Source organism: Eurypyga helias, unplaced genomic scaffold, assembly GCF_000690775.1.
Source record: "Eurypyga helias isolate BGI_N326 unplaced genomic scaffold, ASM69077v1 scaffold35154, whole genome shotgun sequence".
NCBI lineage: Eukaryota > Metazoa > Chordata > Aves > Eurypygiformes > Eurypygidae > Eurypyga > Eurypyga helias.
In genome coordinates, this window is record NW_010248952.1 from 4,773 (window position 1) to 23,438 (window position 18,666).

The 18,666-nt window shown below is 44.4% G+C and overlaps 1 protein-coding gene across 1 annotated transcript; it reads left to right on the forward strand.

Moving 5' to 3' along the window:
* The first annotated feature begins 222 nt into the window (after positions 1-222).
* On the forward strand, positions 223-8,010 carry LOC104509323 (cAMP-specific 3',5'-cyclic phosphodiesterase 7B-like). The gene is made up of 6 exons (XM_010151221.1): positions 223-238; positions 291-384; positions 1,463-1,607; positions 3,602-3,698; positions 6,555-6,635; positions 7,249-8,010. The coding sequence occupies exons 1-6, from the start codon at positions 223-225 to the stop codon at positions 7,464-7,466; spliced, it is 651 nt and encodes a 216-aa protein (XP_010149523.1). The 3' UTR covers positions 7,467-8,010.
* Positions 8,011-18,666: the final 10,656 nt, after the last annotated feature.

Sequence of the window (18,666 nt, forward strand, 5' to 3'; positions counted from 1 at the left end):
GCTACCTCCCACTCAGAAGGGATTAGCTCCTCTGGTCACAGCAGGACTCAAAAACTGTAGAACAACAGGGCTCTAGGGCTGACCTTAGCTAGGAAACCTGGAAGCACAAGGTCTTTAACTCTAGAAATCCACACCAATTCCTCAAATCCAAAAGGTGGTTGAAAAGCACACATTTTAGGCTCATGTTACAGCACTTCCAAGCAGCTCTGGGCATCGTGCAATATGGCAAATCTGTATCTGTACCTTGGAGACCTGCCTAATCCTTGAATTCATTCCTTTTATCCCTCCCTAGAACGTTTCAGTGCTAGAAAATCACCACTGGCGATCTACGATAGGCATGCTTCGAGAGTCACGGCTCCTCGCCCATCTGCCCAAGGAGGTGACGTAAGTGTCGGCTGGAGCAAACACATCTCTCAGACTGGCCCACGGCTTCTTTCACTCTCTTAAAAGGACACTGGCAAAGAGGCCCAGGCTTCAGAGTAGGCTGAACTTCTGCTGTCTCTTGGTGCCAGTATGAAATCATGAGACAAAGTTGTACAGCAGAAGTATTTTCTAAGACTTCTGCAGCACGGGATTGGCCCCTGTCAGCACCAGGAACATTGGGAGTCCCAGCAGAAAAAAATTTCAGATCCATTGTTGGCATTTTTCATTCTACATAGCACCAACTATGGAAGGATTTAGTAATTAAAAAGCACGAGAGAGAGAAAAATTAAGGAGTTGGTTGATTAGCATCGAGTGCTTAGGACTTCCACACCTGACTGAGGAGGTGTGGTTCAGCCTCCGCCGTCTTTCTGGGTGAAGCAAAAATAAAACCAGCAACGTGAGCACCTTGGCCACGTTGATGCTAAGCTTTCTACCTGCTGGTTTTGTGCAGTGTTACTCCCACCCAGGAATGGGGATTGAGCCAATGGACAACCTGCAATACTAAATTTTAATCACAGGTGGCCTTACCAAGAATGTAAAGGAGTTACCTGGAAGCAATAAGCTCCATCTCCCTCCAGAAATCCTTTGCGTCAGACCAACAGCTTCAGTCCTAACTCAAAGGACTTTAGTCTTTTACGACTTCAGCTGCGGCTTCAAAGTTGCTGTATTCAGCACCCGGCTCTGAGCAGCTGAAGTAAGATGCGAGCGTTTTTCTAGGCCCATCATGCTGCTATGTGGTTTGGGTATTTTGGGGGGGGGGGTTGTGTTTTTATTCACTTTTCCTCGCACTTCTCAGAAGCTTTCAGGACTGCTTATGCCAAGAAGCTTTTTTTTTCCACATTTATCTATTTCTCCTGAATCCACCTAGGCAGCTAGAACAGTTGTACCCTGCAAGCCCAGCAGAGCCTAACCCAACAGATCAGGCAGGTTTCATGACGAAAGAGGAAGCGCTATGCCAGCCGTGATCCATAGCAGGTTGTATTGAGCTGTTGATGTTCAGTCGTCCCATGATTGAAGTGGCTTATTTTCCTTATTGCAGGCAAGACATCGAGCAGCAGTTGGGCTCTCTGATTTTGGCAACAGACATCAACAGACAGAACGAGTTTTTGATCCGTCTGAAATCTCACCTTGACAATCAGGATTTGAGGCTGGAGGATGCACAAGACAGACATTTTATGCTTCAGGTAGCTTCAGAAATTATTTTTCCAGTGTGGCATCTTACTGATTTTTCAAGTGACAGTATATCATAGCATACATCAGAATAGCATGCCGATAAGGTAAGGGGACCTTACCATTCACCTCACCATGAACACTTTCCTTCTGCCACCTGCTATGTCAGGCAAGCATAAGGTGCCTCCAGTATTGGAGGAAACTACATAGTTTCCTTGAGTTAAAAAGCTGTGCATGCAGCAGATACAGGAGAGTGTCAGATGCTGAGAAATTAAGATAAGCTATTAATTATTTTATTTTCAGACCACCACACCTCTTGCCAGGTAATGCTTTCATTACAGTCTCTCTCCTGGCAAACATCGCTTCGCTGGTGTTATTTTCTAGCACAAAGCAGGAGAGGCCCCTTGTCGGTGTTCTTTCCAAGACAGCCTGGCACTGGGTGCCCAAGTCCCGTTCCTGAGATGGTTGTTCAGAAACTGCCTCTGCAGAGACAGCTGTTGCCATGGCAGCAGGTGCTTCTGTAGCAAATCTGCCCAGCTAATGAAGAAACCGTGCTTTATTTAAAAAGCAAATAGATTCAGACTGGTTCTTCCAGCTAAGCTGCAGTCATTAACAGGCTCTTCAGAGTAAACTTCTACCTATTAAAGCATTGTTGTCATTAAAGTAGCTGCATATACGTGCTTCTCTGGAGAAATGACATTAATTTCACTCTTAAATACATAAATGAGTTCAAGTAATCGTTATCATTTATAAAACAAACATTTACATGTTATCACTTTGTCGAGGTTACAGGAAAGGTGACGGTTGGAAGGAAAGAAGTGCTGATCTGTTAATTCTTCCCCCTCCAGCAGCCTGGGAAATGTAGTAATCTGCTCGCCTGTCCTCCATCAAACACCGTCTTCTGTCACATTCCTGCATGGACCGTGCAGGGCAGGATGATGGGCTGATCATATTTCTGGATGGATTAGGCAAGAAAGTTGTGCAAATGCCAAAGTCAGAGGAAGTACACATCTCAACTATGGCAAAAAGTTTCTTACATGCTTTTTTGAAGATAGGAGCTAGGGCACAGACGTGGTGAGATTTACTTATCTGGTGATCAGTTGTGGAATAAGAAAAGGCAAAAAGAAAATAAAAAGATCGTTAAAGAATGTTTGAAAGGTCCTTGTAATAGACAGTAAAATAAAGGCTAATCTATGTAATCCAGGGAGAAGAGTGACTTGGAGACTTCCCTCCTCCAGTTCACAGATCTGAATTTATACAGGAAATATTTCTTACGTTATCCTCCCGGGTGCCAGAATGATTTCTGACCTCTGTCAGGCCAACTGGCTGTTCAATCTGTTAAGAAACGAGGCACATGACATCTTGTTCCAAGGCAGTAAGGCAGACGGACTATTACATGGTTTACTTTTCTGAAGCAGTTACTTGATTTTAAAAACCTCTTGCCCTCCTGTACTCATTCCCCTGCAAAGCACTTAAAAGTACTAGTTAGCTAAGTGAAACCAAGCCAGGGGCAGTGCGGAGAGCCCGGTGCTTAGCTTTGTAAACAAGAATATGCAGACACCACGATGAAGTGTAATTGAAGTGAGAGGCAAGGTCACTCTCTGAGACCGCAGAGAAATGATGCCCAAATAGTCCTACACCAGCTTGGCTCTTCCCTTCCTTGTCATCAGCCCTGGATGCTGAGCCAGGCAGTCAGCAGGAGCCAGCCTGAGGCTTTTGTTGGCTTATTCCTTACAAGGAGTATCCAAAAGACTTTGCAGCCTTGGAATTTGGCCCTCCTCTTGTTCTCACTACCGTAAAGCGGAAGGCTGAATGGAAGTTCTGTTTGCGGCTTAAATAAATGCGCTTTCCTCAAAAGGCGTATCTGGGTGAGGCTGAGCCTCTGAAAGGTGGTCTTAACCCTTCCCGGCATTGCTGGTGAGGCCTGAGGGTGTCACAGCTGCGGGTTTACTGCTGCAGCGCTGCTAAACCATCATTTCCTTCCTCACCGCTGCTTCTCTGCTTTCAGATTGCACTCAAGTGCGCTGACATCTGCAACCCTTGCCGGCTCTGGGATCTCAGCAAACAGTGGAGCGAACGGGTCTGCGAGGAGTTTTACCGGCAAGGTCAGCCCCTTGGCGCGCAGCCGGCCCCTTTCACCTCGGCCCTCCAGGCTTTTTGTGTGGCGAGAGAGAGGTAGCATTCAGCCTACCCGGTTTGCCTTGAAATGTCCCTTGAGAAGGGGCGGTTGAGGATAGACTCTGTCTCATGGGAAAAGTGGGAAGGGATGGAAGAGGAGCGAGTATTTCTGTGCCCTCGCTGCTCCTGTAGCAGCATCAGGCAGCAGGGGGAGGGCTCTGCTATGCCTCGGCCCTTGAATGCAGCTGGAGAGCCCACGGCTGGATTCTTCTCCGAGAGTCCTCCAGTCCCTGGTAGCTCTTCTGAGCTGGAACGGCGCCAGAGCTACACTGCACCAAAATCCTACGCCATCCACTGCGTTTTATCTTGCTTTTCATGCTCCCACAACCGTGCCGATGGAAGCCTTACCCTCGCTGTTTCCCGAATACGACACCTTCTTCTGTGCACAGATGCAGAGAAGGGGTTCAAATGCCGTTCCCAGCACGCCGAGCTCTTCTAACGCTGTTGGAAGGCCCAAAGCAGGCAATCCAGAGCTCGGCTAGGACCTATTGCAAATGTTTTCAAACCCCTGCAGAGAGCGCAGGCAGGCAGGGTTTTTTTTTAAACACAGTAATTACACCATTTGGCTCTATCTGCATGGGCAGGGTCATGCTGTGCTACAGCACGGGGTGCAGCAGAGTTTAATCATTGCTAAATTCTTTGTTCGGAGCATCCTGAGAGCCAAAGGCAAGCCGGTACAAACACGGGAAGTGCGCACGGTGAAGCTCTCGATTCACTTAAAATTCTGCGCTACAAAATTAAGCTGGTACATCTGAGCTGGTACCTGGTATGGCGAGTCCACAGCCCTAACCAACAAGGACAAATAGGTCAGCAAGTTAATTTTCATCCAGTGTCAGCTTAGGCTGTTAAAATGTCTTTGATGCTTTTGAAGCGGAGGACAGGGCCCCAGTTGGGTGATACCTCACCTTTAGTGTATTGAGGGACCGTGCTGAGAAAGACAGCACTCAAACCGTAAACTTTTTCCCTAAAACTCAAGTTCTTTTTAGTGTAACATCTAAAATACACCTCTGAAAGGGGACACTGGAGCATATGAGACCAGTTAGAAATGTAACAGGGAGAAAAAGAGCATTTTATGTGGGAGAATATACAGAAACTGTGGTTTCGCTGTCACTGCTGGCCGTATAGTCCTGGTAAGTGATACAAAAACCAGTATTAAATATCACATGTTTAGATACCATTATCACTTAAAAATACTACTGTAGACCTCTCTACCTCCTTAGGCACAATGCTAGAGCTTGAAGGTACTTTTTGTCACACAAGTTAGCATTTGAAAACCATAGCTTTGGGCTTTGGTTTTTAACCAGGGATGAGGCAGATAATGCCACAATTAGTGCCTTGTTTGATCTTCCTCCTCTAACACGTACAAAGTTGGAACATTTTTCTAGCAAACATTTCTAATGCCATTTTAATAGTCTCAGATCTTGATCTTCCAGTCATCTGGTGCATCTGCACTACATCTATTGGCAAATATACAACTCGGGTACATTTCAGGGAATACCTGATGCCTGCAGCAGCTCCTGACATGAACTTTTCCTAGAAAAATAACTTGTTCTCAAATGGGCATTTTAAAAGTCAAATAGGAACACATGATAAGAAAAGCAACTTGATTTGTGTATATAACAGACATAGCCCTGTGATATCCAGTGGCACCACAATTATAAGACACGCTTTTAATTTCATCCTTTTTCCACATTTATAACTTGAATTCCATAGCTCTCAACACATGAGGACGTTGCCCGAGCCCATACTCTGGCCCTGACCAGCTGGTTCGTGCAGGCAAAGCTGCAGTCTGCCAGACTCCGTCACGCTGCCCTTTAGCAGCAATTTCCACAGGCCCACAGTAGCAACTCGCGCTGCAGAACTGATGGAGATGCGTTTCTTCTAAAACATATATTCAGCATTTTCCTTGTAGGAAGACATTTGAACACTGAGTAAATGAACTAGAACGTCCTCAAAATCTTTCATGTGAGAGAATCTACTTTAAAAATTAAGGTCTATCAGAACATGCAGGTTCTCAGATTTAATGTTTATTCAAAATCCCTGCACTCTGCATTGGTGAGGCTGCACCTCAAACACTGTGTTCAGTTTTGGGACCCTCACTACAAGGACACTGAGGTGCTGGAGCGTGTCCTGAGACAGGCAACGGAGCTGGGGAAGGGTCTGGGGCACAAGTCCTGTGAGGAGCGGCTGAGGGAGTTCAGCCTAAAGGAGGCTGAGGCGAGACCTGATCGTTCTCTGCAGCTCCCTGAAAGGAGGTTGTAGGGAGGGGGGTGCTGGTCTGTTCTCTCAGATAACTGGTGATAGGACAAGAGGAAATGGCCTCAAGTTGCATCAGGGGAGGTTTAGATTAGATATTAGGAAGAACTGCTGCACTGAAAGAGTGGTCAGGCATTGGAACAGGCTGCCCAGGGAAGTGGTGGAGTCACCATCCCTGGAGGTGTTCAAGGAACATGTAGACGTGGCGCTTGAGGACATGGTCTAGTGGGTATGGTAGTGTTGGGTTGATGGTTGGACCGGATGATCTTAGAGGTCTTTTCCAACCTCAGTGATTCTGTGAAAAGGCACTGTTCCTTAGGGAGATTTTTCTTTGTATGGATACTCAGTGTCTCTTATACCTAAAACAAAAATCCCAGAAATGAAGGTATTTAGAGATTTAATGTGGTCGTCATTGGTGCAAGATTCTAGTCCTCAAATCCACAGTTGCAGTCACTGTAAGAGCCTGAGATAGGTATGGCAAAGAGATGTAAGTGGCAGCAAATTGTTTTACCTTCTTTTTTTTGCAGGTGATCTGGAACAAAAATTTGAACTGGAAATAAGCCCCTTGTGTAATCAGCAGAAGGATACAATACCAAGCATACAGATTGGTAAGTGTTAGCTTCGTTCTCTTCCCTCCATGTTTATCTCATTACGGCACAAGCTCAAAGGGAAGCTTCTCTTCCCACCCCCTTCCTCCTCAATCTAGCTAACAGTAAGGACTGTAGGTACCGTAAGAGTCACGATTCACATTCTGAATGAAAATGTTCCAAAAGAAACCTATCCAAGCCACATATTCACTAGAAGGACAAAGGAGTCATTGCATAGAGAAAAAAGCGGCTATTCTAATGTCCGTGGAGGAGAATCGCAGCCAGCACCCGTGATCGCACACCAGTTACTTTCTACTCTGAAATCTCCGCAGAGACGCGTGCTGTCTCTCACACATTTTAGAATCATGGAATGAATCACAGATCGGGTTGGGTTGGAAGGGACCTTAAAGATCATCTAGTCCAACCCCCCGCCACGGGGGCGTTAGTGTTCCACGCACCGATAGAGCCACATCTCGTCACGCGCGCTGGTCAGATGCGGTGCAGTTATGGGGTCGATGGCTGCTGGAGGCGTCGCTGTTCAGGGTTTTTGCCACGCCGGTCGCTGCATTCTCTCAAGGCGCTCTGTGGCCAGGGAACTTGTTCCTCATCTGCTGTCCTTTGTCTGTTTCCCCAGGGTTCATGACGTACATCGTGGAGCCGCTCTTTGAGAGGTGGGCCCAGTTTACAGGCGATACCCCCCTGTCTGAAAACATGCTAAACCATCTCAGGAGGAACAAGGCCAAGTGGAGGAGTTTGCTCCACAAGCAACACAGCAGTAGTAGGAGCAATGACCACTCGGGTCAAGTGACTGGCAGCCAAGAACAGACTTTAAATGAAGAAGAGACTCCTTAGTGGCAGCTTTGCACTTTTCCTTACAGCACTGCTGTCTCTGTCTTGACCACAGCAGCGAACAAAGCCCCGGGGAGCTAGGAGCCTGTTGTCAAGACCGTGGAAAGGGAAGAAATGGCAAAGCAGAAGCTCTGAGGGTTCTCACAAACAAGCCCACGGTTCTGCTGGGTTCCTTTCTGGATCTCCTTCACGTTCCTCTCCCCTCGCGTCGCCCTGCGCATGCCTGATGCCATTCGTCACTTCTGATCACAAACTGCCCGCGTGCGCAGTCCCAGCCAGCAGTACTGAAGCCGGGCCGGTTACAGCTGCCGTGAAGCAAGGAGGATTCCGGGGACAACAGGGGAGATCGAAGCGCTCCTGGTCATATATTCATTTACCGCGAGTCACGCTGTGACGTACGTATATAGGCCCAGAGCGCCGTAAGGCTTCGCAGGCCGGCAGCTGGGCTGCGCGTTAAACCACCAGCACCTTTGGCACGCAGAGGACACTGGCTGGGTGAGACAGCGCTCGCAGAGGGCAGAGAGAGTCTGGTTATTTTAGTAATTAAAACAGAAACCTTTTTAACTTTTGTATTCTGTGCACTAAACAACAGATCTGTAAACCTTGGACTGAAGTTACCCTCCAGATACACAACTCCAGTGTAACAAGGCTCATTTTGGTAGTCCATTTTTACGCCACTTTGGGTAAAAGATGGGCATCTTCTCCTTGCAAGGAACAGTGTTCCCTCGCAGATGAAAGGGAAGGTGTTGTACAGGCTAAGCCTTTGAAACACGAACAGATCAATCTTTTGAGTACTGTTTCAAGTAACATGTTTATATTCATACGTGTACATTTCCTGTAAATACAAAGTGCTACTGATTCCCATGCCAAAATACTGGAGTACTGTGGGATTGCTACCTGTAAAAACATTGGCACTGTGAACAGAATACTGTTAGTTTTAATACAAGAGAAAGCATTTGTAAATATGGTCTAGAGTTTATTAATATACGCCATTGTTTGTGGATAAAAGCCTTAACTTTTAGCATCCTTCACCTTCTGATAGCTGCCAAAATCATACAGTCGCAAGATACAATTCTGAACTGCCTTCCCACTATCCAAGGGGTATCAGAGGTCATTAAGGAATGAAGCCGGGCAGGATAACGTCTTGAAAACTTCAAACACATTCCATATGGGTCCGTGTTGTTAATCCATGGCACCTTGCACATTTGGTCTAGGCGAATGCTTCACAGAGCCTGAAGTTCAAAAAAAAACCCACCCAAGACCCACAGCAATATCACAAAATCTGACAGTTCAACCTGGTTACCATTTATTCCAGAGTGTGAATTTTTATTAAATAGCTTAGTAATCTACAAAGATGACATTCTGATTGTTCCAGAGCCAGTTGTTTCCTGGAGTGATGTTGCAGTGTAGCTGATTCCCCCCCACCGCGATTCCCTCCTTAGATAGCCACCATCAAAACGCATTTGTATTTTTCTTTTCATTAAAAAAAAAAATTACTTCAGCTGACTTTTAGATCAGTCTTATTCAATGAAGGAAAAAAATATGTTGCAGTCGGTCTGTGAAGAAAAATCCTTATAATTCATAGTCGCCGAGGAATTTTCCATGGTCTCGTACGTGCGAAAGATACGTGGCCTTCCCTGTGCCATCGACAACCTTGGTTCGGGTAGTCTTTCTAAAACCTTCCTTTATAAAAGCATCCACCTTTTCCATGATACTGTATTCCTGGGCACTACTGCATCGCGCCAAAGTGACTGCCCCCCTCAGCCCCAGAAAACTTACCTGCATTCAGGTGCAGCACAGGGTTGTTGCAAACCCCCAGCGCAGCAAATCTGTGTCGCCGTTTTTCAAAAGAACTAGCAGATCCGGTCCTATGATCCCGTTTGGAAGCGGATACCTTGGAGAGGCTGGCAAAGAAAGCGCCATTTAAGTTGGAGTCTGAGCAAGATCATGTTTTCTCATAGAAGTGCAAGGGGCAATAGAGTCGACTTTTTCTCAATCCCAGGGAATACTGACCTGATGAGACAAAGTGTTCGTGCTCATCAGGTGACTAATAATGCTTAAATGAAAATATAAGGTTTTAGTAAAAGATGTTTTACTCTACTAATTTCACTGGGCCTGTATCTTCAGAGATACCCACTGAAACCCAGTGAAGTAGGAGGGTGGAGATCACCGTGGGAACACAAAGCATCCTGATAATGCTGTTTTTCTTCCTCCCTCTCCTAAGTGGCACTCGCACATTAGAAGTACCGTAACAAGCAGAGAGAGAGCTGTAGCAGAATAAATTCATTTCTGACTACAGGGCGTAAATGTCTCTTCAACCACCTGACGGTGGGGGTGGGAGCTTCAACACCTTGCAGCTTTTTAGGGGTATCTTTCCTTCTCCTGACAGATTCAGGACAGTTATTAGGACGTTGCACGAGTAACACGCCTCCTGGAAGCCCTTGAGTCCGTACAAAAGGATACGATTCCCCTCGTTTTGTCTTTTTACTAAGAAATGGAAGCCGTTTTCCATCTAGTTCAAAGAATTTTTTTTTTTAAATGTTCTGAAGTTTTAGTTAAACAAACCAGGTGCCCAAGAGCATAAAAAGCTCCTGACAGATATGTTGTTGAACTGTTTCTGGGGAGCTTCCAGAAAATAGGTCCAGCAGGAAAGCTTAGGTACAACTCAAGTTCTGTTGCAGCTACAGTAAACCCAGGACATTTTCTGTAACTAGAGCCTACAGGGTCTGCTCCTACCACATTCAAACTTCCCAACTTTGAAAAGCTGCTCTCAAAATGAGCAGGCTGTGGGGTTTTTTTGGTGCACTGAACAGACTTGCTAGATTTCAGTCACCTTGTCCGATGAAAAGACGTTTGAAATAGGTTCAGGGTGGTTCTATGAACACTTCTGTACCCGTGAGCCAAACCCAGGTTTGGGTCAGGGTGGGTTTGCCTCCGGTGCTCCATACAAAACCTCAGCGCTAGCAGCAGGTGCCTGGCAGCCAGACTCCTCGGGGGTCTGTAATGCACAGTGCTACCATCTGATTTCCCGTGGAAGCCGCCAAACCGTACCCGATTCCGCCAATCCAACAGCGCCAATGCTCGGTTTAGGCGGCTGGGATACGTGTTTGGTGTTCTGTAGTCTGGAGGACATTTCTGTACTGGGATTTCTCCCCAGGACGCCAACAGAATAGAGAAAAAATCTATGTGGATAATAGAGATTTCTGTCTTTACAGAAAGCCCTTGTAAATTACTTTTCTCTCTTACTGGGCCAGATTCTGAAGTTTTCAAACTTGATTAGGTTTTTCATGTAAGGGAAAAGGCAGAAAACTGCTAAAAGCAGGAGCTTAACACACTTTTATGCCCCACAGATACAATTCATTTGATTAAAACCCAGTCTCTTTCAATGCGGAATTCATACCATCAAAGAGGCAAATTCTGTACCAATGATATAAGAGGTGACAAGTGAAAACTTTTGGCTGGTTAAAATGATGCACGTATATGCGTTTCGTTAAGTACCGATTTTACCTACCTTGGGGTTGTTAAGGGTCTGCATTCCAGCCACCAGCCAAAAGGGGGAAAAAAGGTGAAAATGTGTACCTTGGCAGTAGAGAGAGAGAAGTATCTGAGATGAAGTAGAGTTTATGGGGGAAAAACAAACCCACAGGATGTGCAGCGGTATCTAACCTTATCTGCAGCATGGGTGAGTTACTTTTGTATAAACAACTACTGGATTTTATGAAGGAATTCAGAGTCTCCCTGAACGATCCGTGAGACGGCTGCTCGCACAGTAAATGAGGATAGGCCCGTGTTCACACTGCATAGCTATCGCACCAGCTTTTCCAATCTGTGGTTGAATTTCCCATTAGGCGTTTCTAACGGAAGAGAGACAGAATGGGTACCAGCCCTTCCAAATGGACTCTCCTCAGAAAGGAGAAACACTCAAGCCGTTTCAATTTTTTTTCAGGTATCAGTCATAATTTATCTTTTTTATTTTCAGGTACCAGCCCTAATTTACAGCCTTATATTTTAAGTCACTTAGCTGAGTTGTCCATAAAGTACTCCCATTCCCCTCCTGATGCCACCATCCCCCACTCATGGCCCACAGAAATCAATACTTAAATTTGAATAAAGATCCTGCAAATCAAAAAACAAACAAACAAAAAAAACCCCAAACCAACAAAAACCACCCCAAAACACAAACGAAACAAAAACCCAAGACACGATTTGTGCCATGAATTTGTACCCAAATTACTTTGATTGGTGCAAACTGGTATTCTATTATTTGTTTCTGTAATCCATCCAATATTTTAGGTACATAAAACTTTTAAATTCAGAGCTTAAATTTGACTTGGATGTAAAATATATTCTGCTTATCTTTGAATTCAAGATTGTATATGTCATGTTTATTGTAAAGCATTTTATATATACATATTCACATATCTTATACAACTCTATGGGCCAAACACTGGTCCCACCAACTTCACTGGGACCAAGGATCAGCCCCCATATGTGCGTATATATGCCATCTGCATCATTCTGAGAGGAAGCACTAGATTGTGTGAAAATGCTGTGACTGCTATGCAGTGAAGCCAAGAGACTTAACTGTACCTTTTTTAACATACTGCTGTAAGTATTCATCATGTCAAAGAATGACAACTAATAAAACAACAAAAAAAAAAGGAAAAAAAAAAAGAAAAATGAAGTGTCCGAAGTTCTTTGGTAGAGCCAGTTGATGGAGAGCGTCTCCTTAGTTTGCAGAGGACATTCTTGTTTGAGAGGGCAGCAACAGTCCTACTGCCCCTCCTTCCTACTGACAAACTGACCACGTTCGGAGTGCACGGTTTGAGAAGAACGTTTCTCTGAATTTATGCTTAGTGTTGCTGCAGGAATTTAAATGGAGATCATTAGCAAGAAAAGTCTTTCCATATAGAATCACAGACTGGTTTGGGTTGGAAGGGACCTTAAAGCCCATCTAGTTTCACCCCCCCTGCCATGGGCAGGGACACCTTCCACTAGGTCAGGGTGCTCAAAGCCTCATCCAGCCTGGCCTTGAACACTTCCAGGGATGGGGCATCCACAGCTTCTCTGGGTAACCTGTTCCAGTGCCTCACCACCCTCTCCATGAAGAAGTTCTTCCTGATATCCAATCTAAACCTCCCCACTTTCAATTTAAACCCATTACCCCTTGTCCTGTCACTACAGGCCCTTGTAAAAAGTCCCCCCCAGCTTCCTTGTAGGCCCCTTTTCCTACTGTTTCCATTCCAGGAACTAGTTCTTAGCATCATTGGTCAGTTTTAATCTCTTCCTTCTTTCTCAGCTGTGTACAATGTTACACATACGTGCAACATGACAGGGGCTTGTGAAGTTTAACTGAAAATATGAGAAATACTGACTTTCTACACTAAAAAATATTTCTGAGTGAGAAATACCTGGCATCGCTGATGGACTTCTATCACTGCAGGGACTCTTCTTCCCAATTCTGATACATCTCTAAAGGCAGAATGTATTTGTACCCCAGAGTCACCAGTAACAAGACATAGTTTGTGCGGAGCAGATGATATAACTGAACTGCACACAGGAGCTGGGAATAGATTTGGTTTCGGTGTTATTTAGCCAATATTTTAAATTCACTTTCTTAAACCAAAACCACACCCTTCAGAATCACAACAAAAAGTGTTTTCATGTGTCCCCCAGATGCAAGCTGAATTGCAGAACAGATTCTAGACTGCTGAAGCCCCTCAGAGATCTGTCCTAGATGTGGATGGAGTTGTGGTGGTTTCTCCAGGAGAAGTTCTACATGGTCAGCATTGGAAAACCACTCACAGAGTTCCGCAGCAGATAGAGCAGCGTTCTTTCCAAGAACAGCTAAGTCAAGACACCCTCCTGCTCTGCACAGGCACCTTCTCAGCGCGGGTGCTGATGTTCAGTGGTTCAAAACAAGTAACGTAGAGTGGCGTGTTAACCACTGAACAGCAAAAGCAAAATTAATAATACGGCAATTTTTTTGTCTGGGCCAAAGATGTTAACTGCTATTTTAAAGCTCAGGTAGAAAATCTGGGAAATACAACTATTCATTAGGAAAATAAGCAGCGCAGTGTGCATGTGACAAACCAGTATTTAGGTGGCGGACACTCCTTGTCCCTAAAGGTGAGGAAGGCAAGGTCTCCCCGGTGTCCACCACAGTCCAGTCCTCTCTGGGCTAACGGAGGTACAGTTACACAACACGCTGGTTTGAGCAACGAGGCAGGCTTACAGTGCCCCCACCCCCACGCCTCTTGACCTTTCAGTCGTTTTGTGCACAGCACAGTCTCAAACCGCTGTTCAGGGACAGGCAGAAAACGAACAACAGGTGAGAGAAGAAAGGGCTTAAATGGGCTCTGCCACTAGAACCAACGGATCACTTTACAATGCCTTGTCTAGCTGGGGTCTCAGGAAGAGTTTTACTGAACAACAGCCCCATCCGTAACGACTGAATTTTGCTCCCACTGGCACAACTTCCTAAAATCTACCCGACGCGCCTGCACAGGGCCACGTATCCTTTAACACACACGGAAGCGGGACTCACAACAGCATGTGAATTTCATGTCAGACGATGTTAGGGTAATAAGCCTTAGAGAGAAGAGCCGGATCCTGCATCCTACAGGGCTCTAAATACATTGTCCTCGATTAGGAGGGGGGCCTGGCTGTCGTAAGAAGTTGTAACTAAAACAGGATATGAGAATCCACACCGACAGGGATAAAGAGGAGTTGTACTATTATCTCCACCTCTCCTACCACCTGGAGATGAATTCTATGCCATCATTTTCATACTAATCACCCCTCTCTAGAAAGTGCAAGTACAAGAGTGGGAAGTGCAAAGGAGGGCGGCAAAAAGCAATCTGAATCACGAAAAACCTCCAGAAAGTAAAGACGGGGGAAGAAAGACTGCAGCTTCCCTAGTATCGCTTGTTAAAAAATGAACATTTGAGCAGACTGAGAGCTTCTGTTTTCCCTGAATAAAATATAGGTAAAACGAAGTGAGACAATACTTGGGGAAGTCGCTGCCACAGGAATACATTATCCTTTAACCACGTAGCAAAACTTAGAAAAAGACTGAACATTTATATGAACAAAAAGAAAATTCGTGCTTACAAATATTGCTCCAATCATGAGCTCAGAGAAAACATACTTTAAGATTTCAATCAACTTTTAGTTTATAATGACACTTTCGTGACCTACTCATGCAGCTGTTACATTCCAAATCCAGAGTTTTCATTTGTGTGCACAGAGGATTCCGACGGGCTCAGCTCCTACATAAGCGTATTTATGAGAGATACAGCTACCAAAAATAAACATCTAAAGCTACACCTACACACGTATTTGATGCCTAGCCTCATTTTTATAGCAGGGCCTACCAACATCTGGAGACAGACGTGGGGCAAGTCACTTCAGGTAATCAAAATCCAAAAAAAAGAAAGGAAGCACCAAAACATACGGTAGCTTCAGAGACACGTTCAAAAAGAAAGATAAAATACTGTCCCAAAGACCACTCTTTGATTCTGTCATGTGTTGCGTTGTATACTTCAATTCAATCCTCAGAGGGAGGGAAAAACCCACACTCTATACATATATTAGTATCATCAACTGAAAACACCAAAACTCAAGTTATTTTGTTTAAAATGTACTGTTTTGCTGGGATGAGGTTCTGTGTATATGACAAGTACTGCTGGGACACTGGCACTGCCCTCTGCGGTGCCTATGCACAACACTTTTCCCCTCAATGCAGCAAAAAAGTCACCACCACCAGTCCTACCATTACTGCAAGGAACATGAAGGCATGGCCACTTGCACTATGGGCTTCGAAGCGCCTTTTATCCGCACTAAGGCCTGATCAAGTTGCACACACACGTGTACGCTGACTGCCCCTGACTCCCACCTTAAAGGGAAGCCTTCCTCAACAATGCCGCTACCTGAAGACTGCCTACGTACAGACATCAAAGAAAGAAACATAAATTCAGTCAATAGCCGCGTTGGATGGCTCCTTCAGCTACCCCAAATAGCTGACATGGGCACACTGCACGCCCTAGGTGCATAAAGGTGTGTGCAGAAGTTAAATGCACTTCCTTCACGGTTGGTGTAAAGACAATACACACACAAATTATATTACCTGAAGGTATTAGCGGACCAAAGTGAAGAAATCTGGGTAAGCTGCGTAGTCTACTTTCTTCTGCCCTCGACCCTCACAGTTCCTCTGTACTTGCCGTATCAGGAGTCACATCTGGAGATGACTAAAACTGATTATCAGCCCCCATTTTTACCTTCTTAGATCTCTCGCCCCACAGAGATCTTTTAAGAGATTATTGTTTACATTTCAGTTTCCCAGTTTGAAGGATTCATAGTTAAAAATCTTACCACGAAAGCTTGCTTAGGAAGGAGCATAGGAAAAGCGTCTGGACTTCATCTGTCTTCTGCCGAATCCTCCCCCTGCCCAAGAACTAAACGTATCACAGTATAACCTCCCTTTACCAACCGCCTTCGTTTTCTTCCTGAACAGATCCACTAGGTTAGGCCCATGTGTTTGCAGGCTTTGAAACACGAACCCCTTGCAAAATGATCCGGCATTTCGACTATCGCCACTCAACAGTCCCACTGTAGGTGAAATGCCAGCCAAAGGCGGGATTCGTTGGTTTGCACCGCCGTCACGTTTTGGAGCACTCTAGTTCTAGACCAGGGCCCCCACTAGAGACACCAACACTGCTCCTACCACAGGTCGTCACCACAGAAACGATTTAGGAACAGATTCACACTGCTTCAAAGTTCAAGAAGAAAGCCACCACAGACCTCGCCCAGCGCTAGATTTAAGGGGAGCATTTATTCCAGTGATAAGGTAGCTAAACTTCTACAGTTCTGTGGGAAAAAATGAACTGGTCGGATGTAGGAAGCACCTTAAAAGAAACTGTACATTTTGCTGGGGTTTATGGGGCAAAAAGGCCCTTCACCAATGCAACTGCAGTTCTTTCTTTTCTGTTACCTCAGTGTCATTGATTTATATCATCACTCTTGAATTATTTGACAGCTTCAAGTTTTGCCTGTGGGTGTTCTATTGCTCTCAGGGACTCTTACATAATAATGCAGATGCCATTTTTCAGCTGGCACAGCACATCTACAAACTTAAGTTTTACTGAGATCCACAGTATTATAGAGTCTTTTTAAAATTCCAAATATCAGGAAAGAGTTTGTACCTTCAAGAGTAGCACAGGCTCCTCCTGCTGTGAAACTAAAAGTACTTTTGAAATATAAAAGGTATCATTTTCTTTGGTAAGAGCTGGTCTCTTTGTAAGACAACCTATGATAAATAAATTAGAAAATAAACATACTTCAAAACTCCTCTGCAGAAAACAATTTAAGAGAGAGAGAGAAGAAAGGCACCATTGTCAAAAGCAACTCAGCCAAGAAGAATCTCGCAGAGAGTTCACCTGATTCATACAACTGAGACCTGAGTGTTAACATCTGATAAGCCTTAAACACCTCAATATCAGAAGCCATAGGGGTTCTTGGTTGGTTTTGTTTGTTTGTTTCACTCCGTAGTCGGTTCACTGTAGAACTAGCTTTGGGTTCTACTACAAAGAAGAAATAAATGAGAGTCACCCTTTCCCACTCTGGATGTCATGTTCATCATTGAAATGCACTCATTTCGGTCACTCTAGTTTTCAATTCCTGTTACTGGTTAATATGGTTTCTCTCTGACAGAGAAAGAGGCTTTAAGTACCTTTTTTTCCCCCTCTTCATGCATTCACAGACAAATCAGGTCACTGCAAACAGATTTTCTGTTTCTGAAAGAATACAGTAGCAAAACCTATGAATGCGAACAAAACTCGATTACAGTTTTCCAACTGACAGTACCCAAATGTGCTCTCTTTCTGAAGACCTTATGTACTACGGCATCATCATTATGGCTCGGTGCCATCATTCCCATCTTAATTATTTCTCACAATGTGATTTCTGTTTTTAATTACCCACAAATTTTATCACTTATTTAATTACTAAAAAATATGAAACTGCATTAACCCAGAGCCATTCCCTATAACCCTAGTAGAAATACTTCTTTTCAGTGGTTACTACCGTCTGCCAGTTAATCCGTTCTACATCCGTTTAATATACACTTTGTGGATGGTACGAGTGCTGTACTTTAATTTACACTATTCTATTACAACTGGTTTTGTCAGACATGATTAAAATATCTATTTTCCAATAAAGTCATGTGAGATCACTCCTGTTACCGAAGTATTTCCAAATCTGCAATAGGATGCCATCATACAGATTTTTTTCTTAGAATTGTTACATGCTAATTGACCTAGAGTCACCCGGTTTAACACGTTTTTCATAAAAAGAAGACTTAGATGCCATTTTCTGATTTTCTGTACCACTCTGAGGTTTATTTAATTTGAACGTAAAAGGCCAGATATGTCCTTCAGCCAACCTATTTAGAATTTGGAGATTCAAATTGCTTAACCATGCACACAGTTTAAGGCTTTTTTTTTTTTTTAGCAAACGGAGTTTAACTTACTCTTCCATTAGAAAATTACTTCAGTAGTAATTAGTGATCCTGTTTTGTTTTGTTTTGTTTTTTTTTGAAGTAAACACTTTTCACTTTACCTAAAATCTATGCAATTCGTAAGTGAGACTTAGATTCTTGTTTAAGCAAGAGAATGGCAACAACTTCCAAAAGAAAGTGCCAGTGACCGTTAACAGGTGTGATGTTCATGATCCTCAATTCTTACCAGGTCAATTACTCCCCGTTTCTGTGATCAGTCAAGGTCTGGCCACACACCATTTTCTTCAAAGCTACTGGGTCTTTGCTGTAAGAAGACCTGTATGCTGGAGAATGAGAAAGGACTTAGTTCTGTCATCAGGATGCAACCTCCTTCATGCACGGCTTTTGTTATGCTAGAGAGGGCGGTGGGGGGAAAGGGAGCACAGGCAAGAAAAAGATTGTGAGCTTGTTCTGATGAGAAGTAGCACACTTCTGTGGGTTCCCCAGGCAACTACTAGCTCAGAGAACTGTTAACATGCTCTTCTCCTAGCAACAGCACCAATCACTTACAAAGCATGAAGCGGGACCTCCCAGATTCTGTTTATTTAGCTCAACATACAGGTCTAACTCAACATCAAAAACCATGGTATCAGTGACAAACTAGGTTATAGAGTAGATTGTTTGGTAGAGATCAGTCTCGTTAGCAGC

What these genes read in the sequence shown, in the direction of transcription:
- LOC104509323 (XM_010151221.1), top strand. An exon ending in CATCTGCCCAAGGAGGTGAC is followed by an intron (nt 385 to 1,462) that starts GTAAGTGTCGGC and finishes TCCTTATTGCAG; the next exon opens with GCAAGACATCGAGCAGCAGT. An exon ending in AATACCAAGCATACAGATTG is followed by an intron (nt 6,636 to 7,248) that starts GTAAGTGTTAGC and finishes CTGTTTCCCCAG; the next exon opens with GGTTCATGACGTACATCGTG.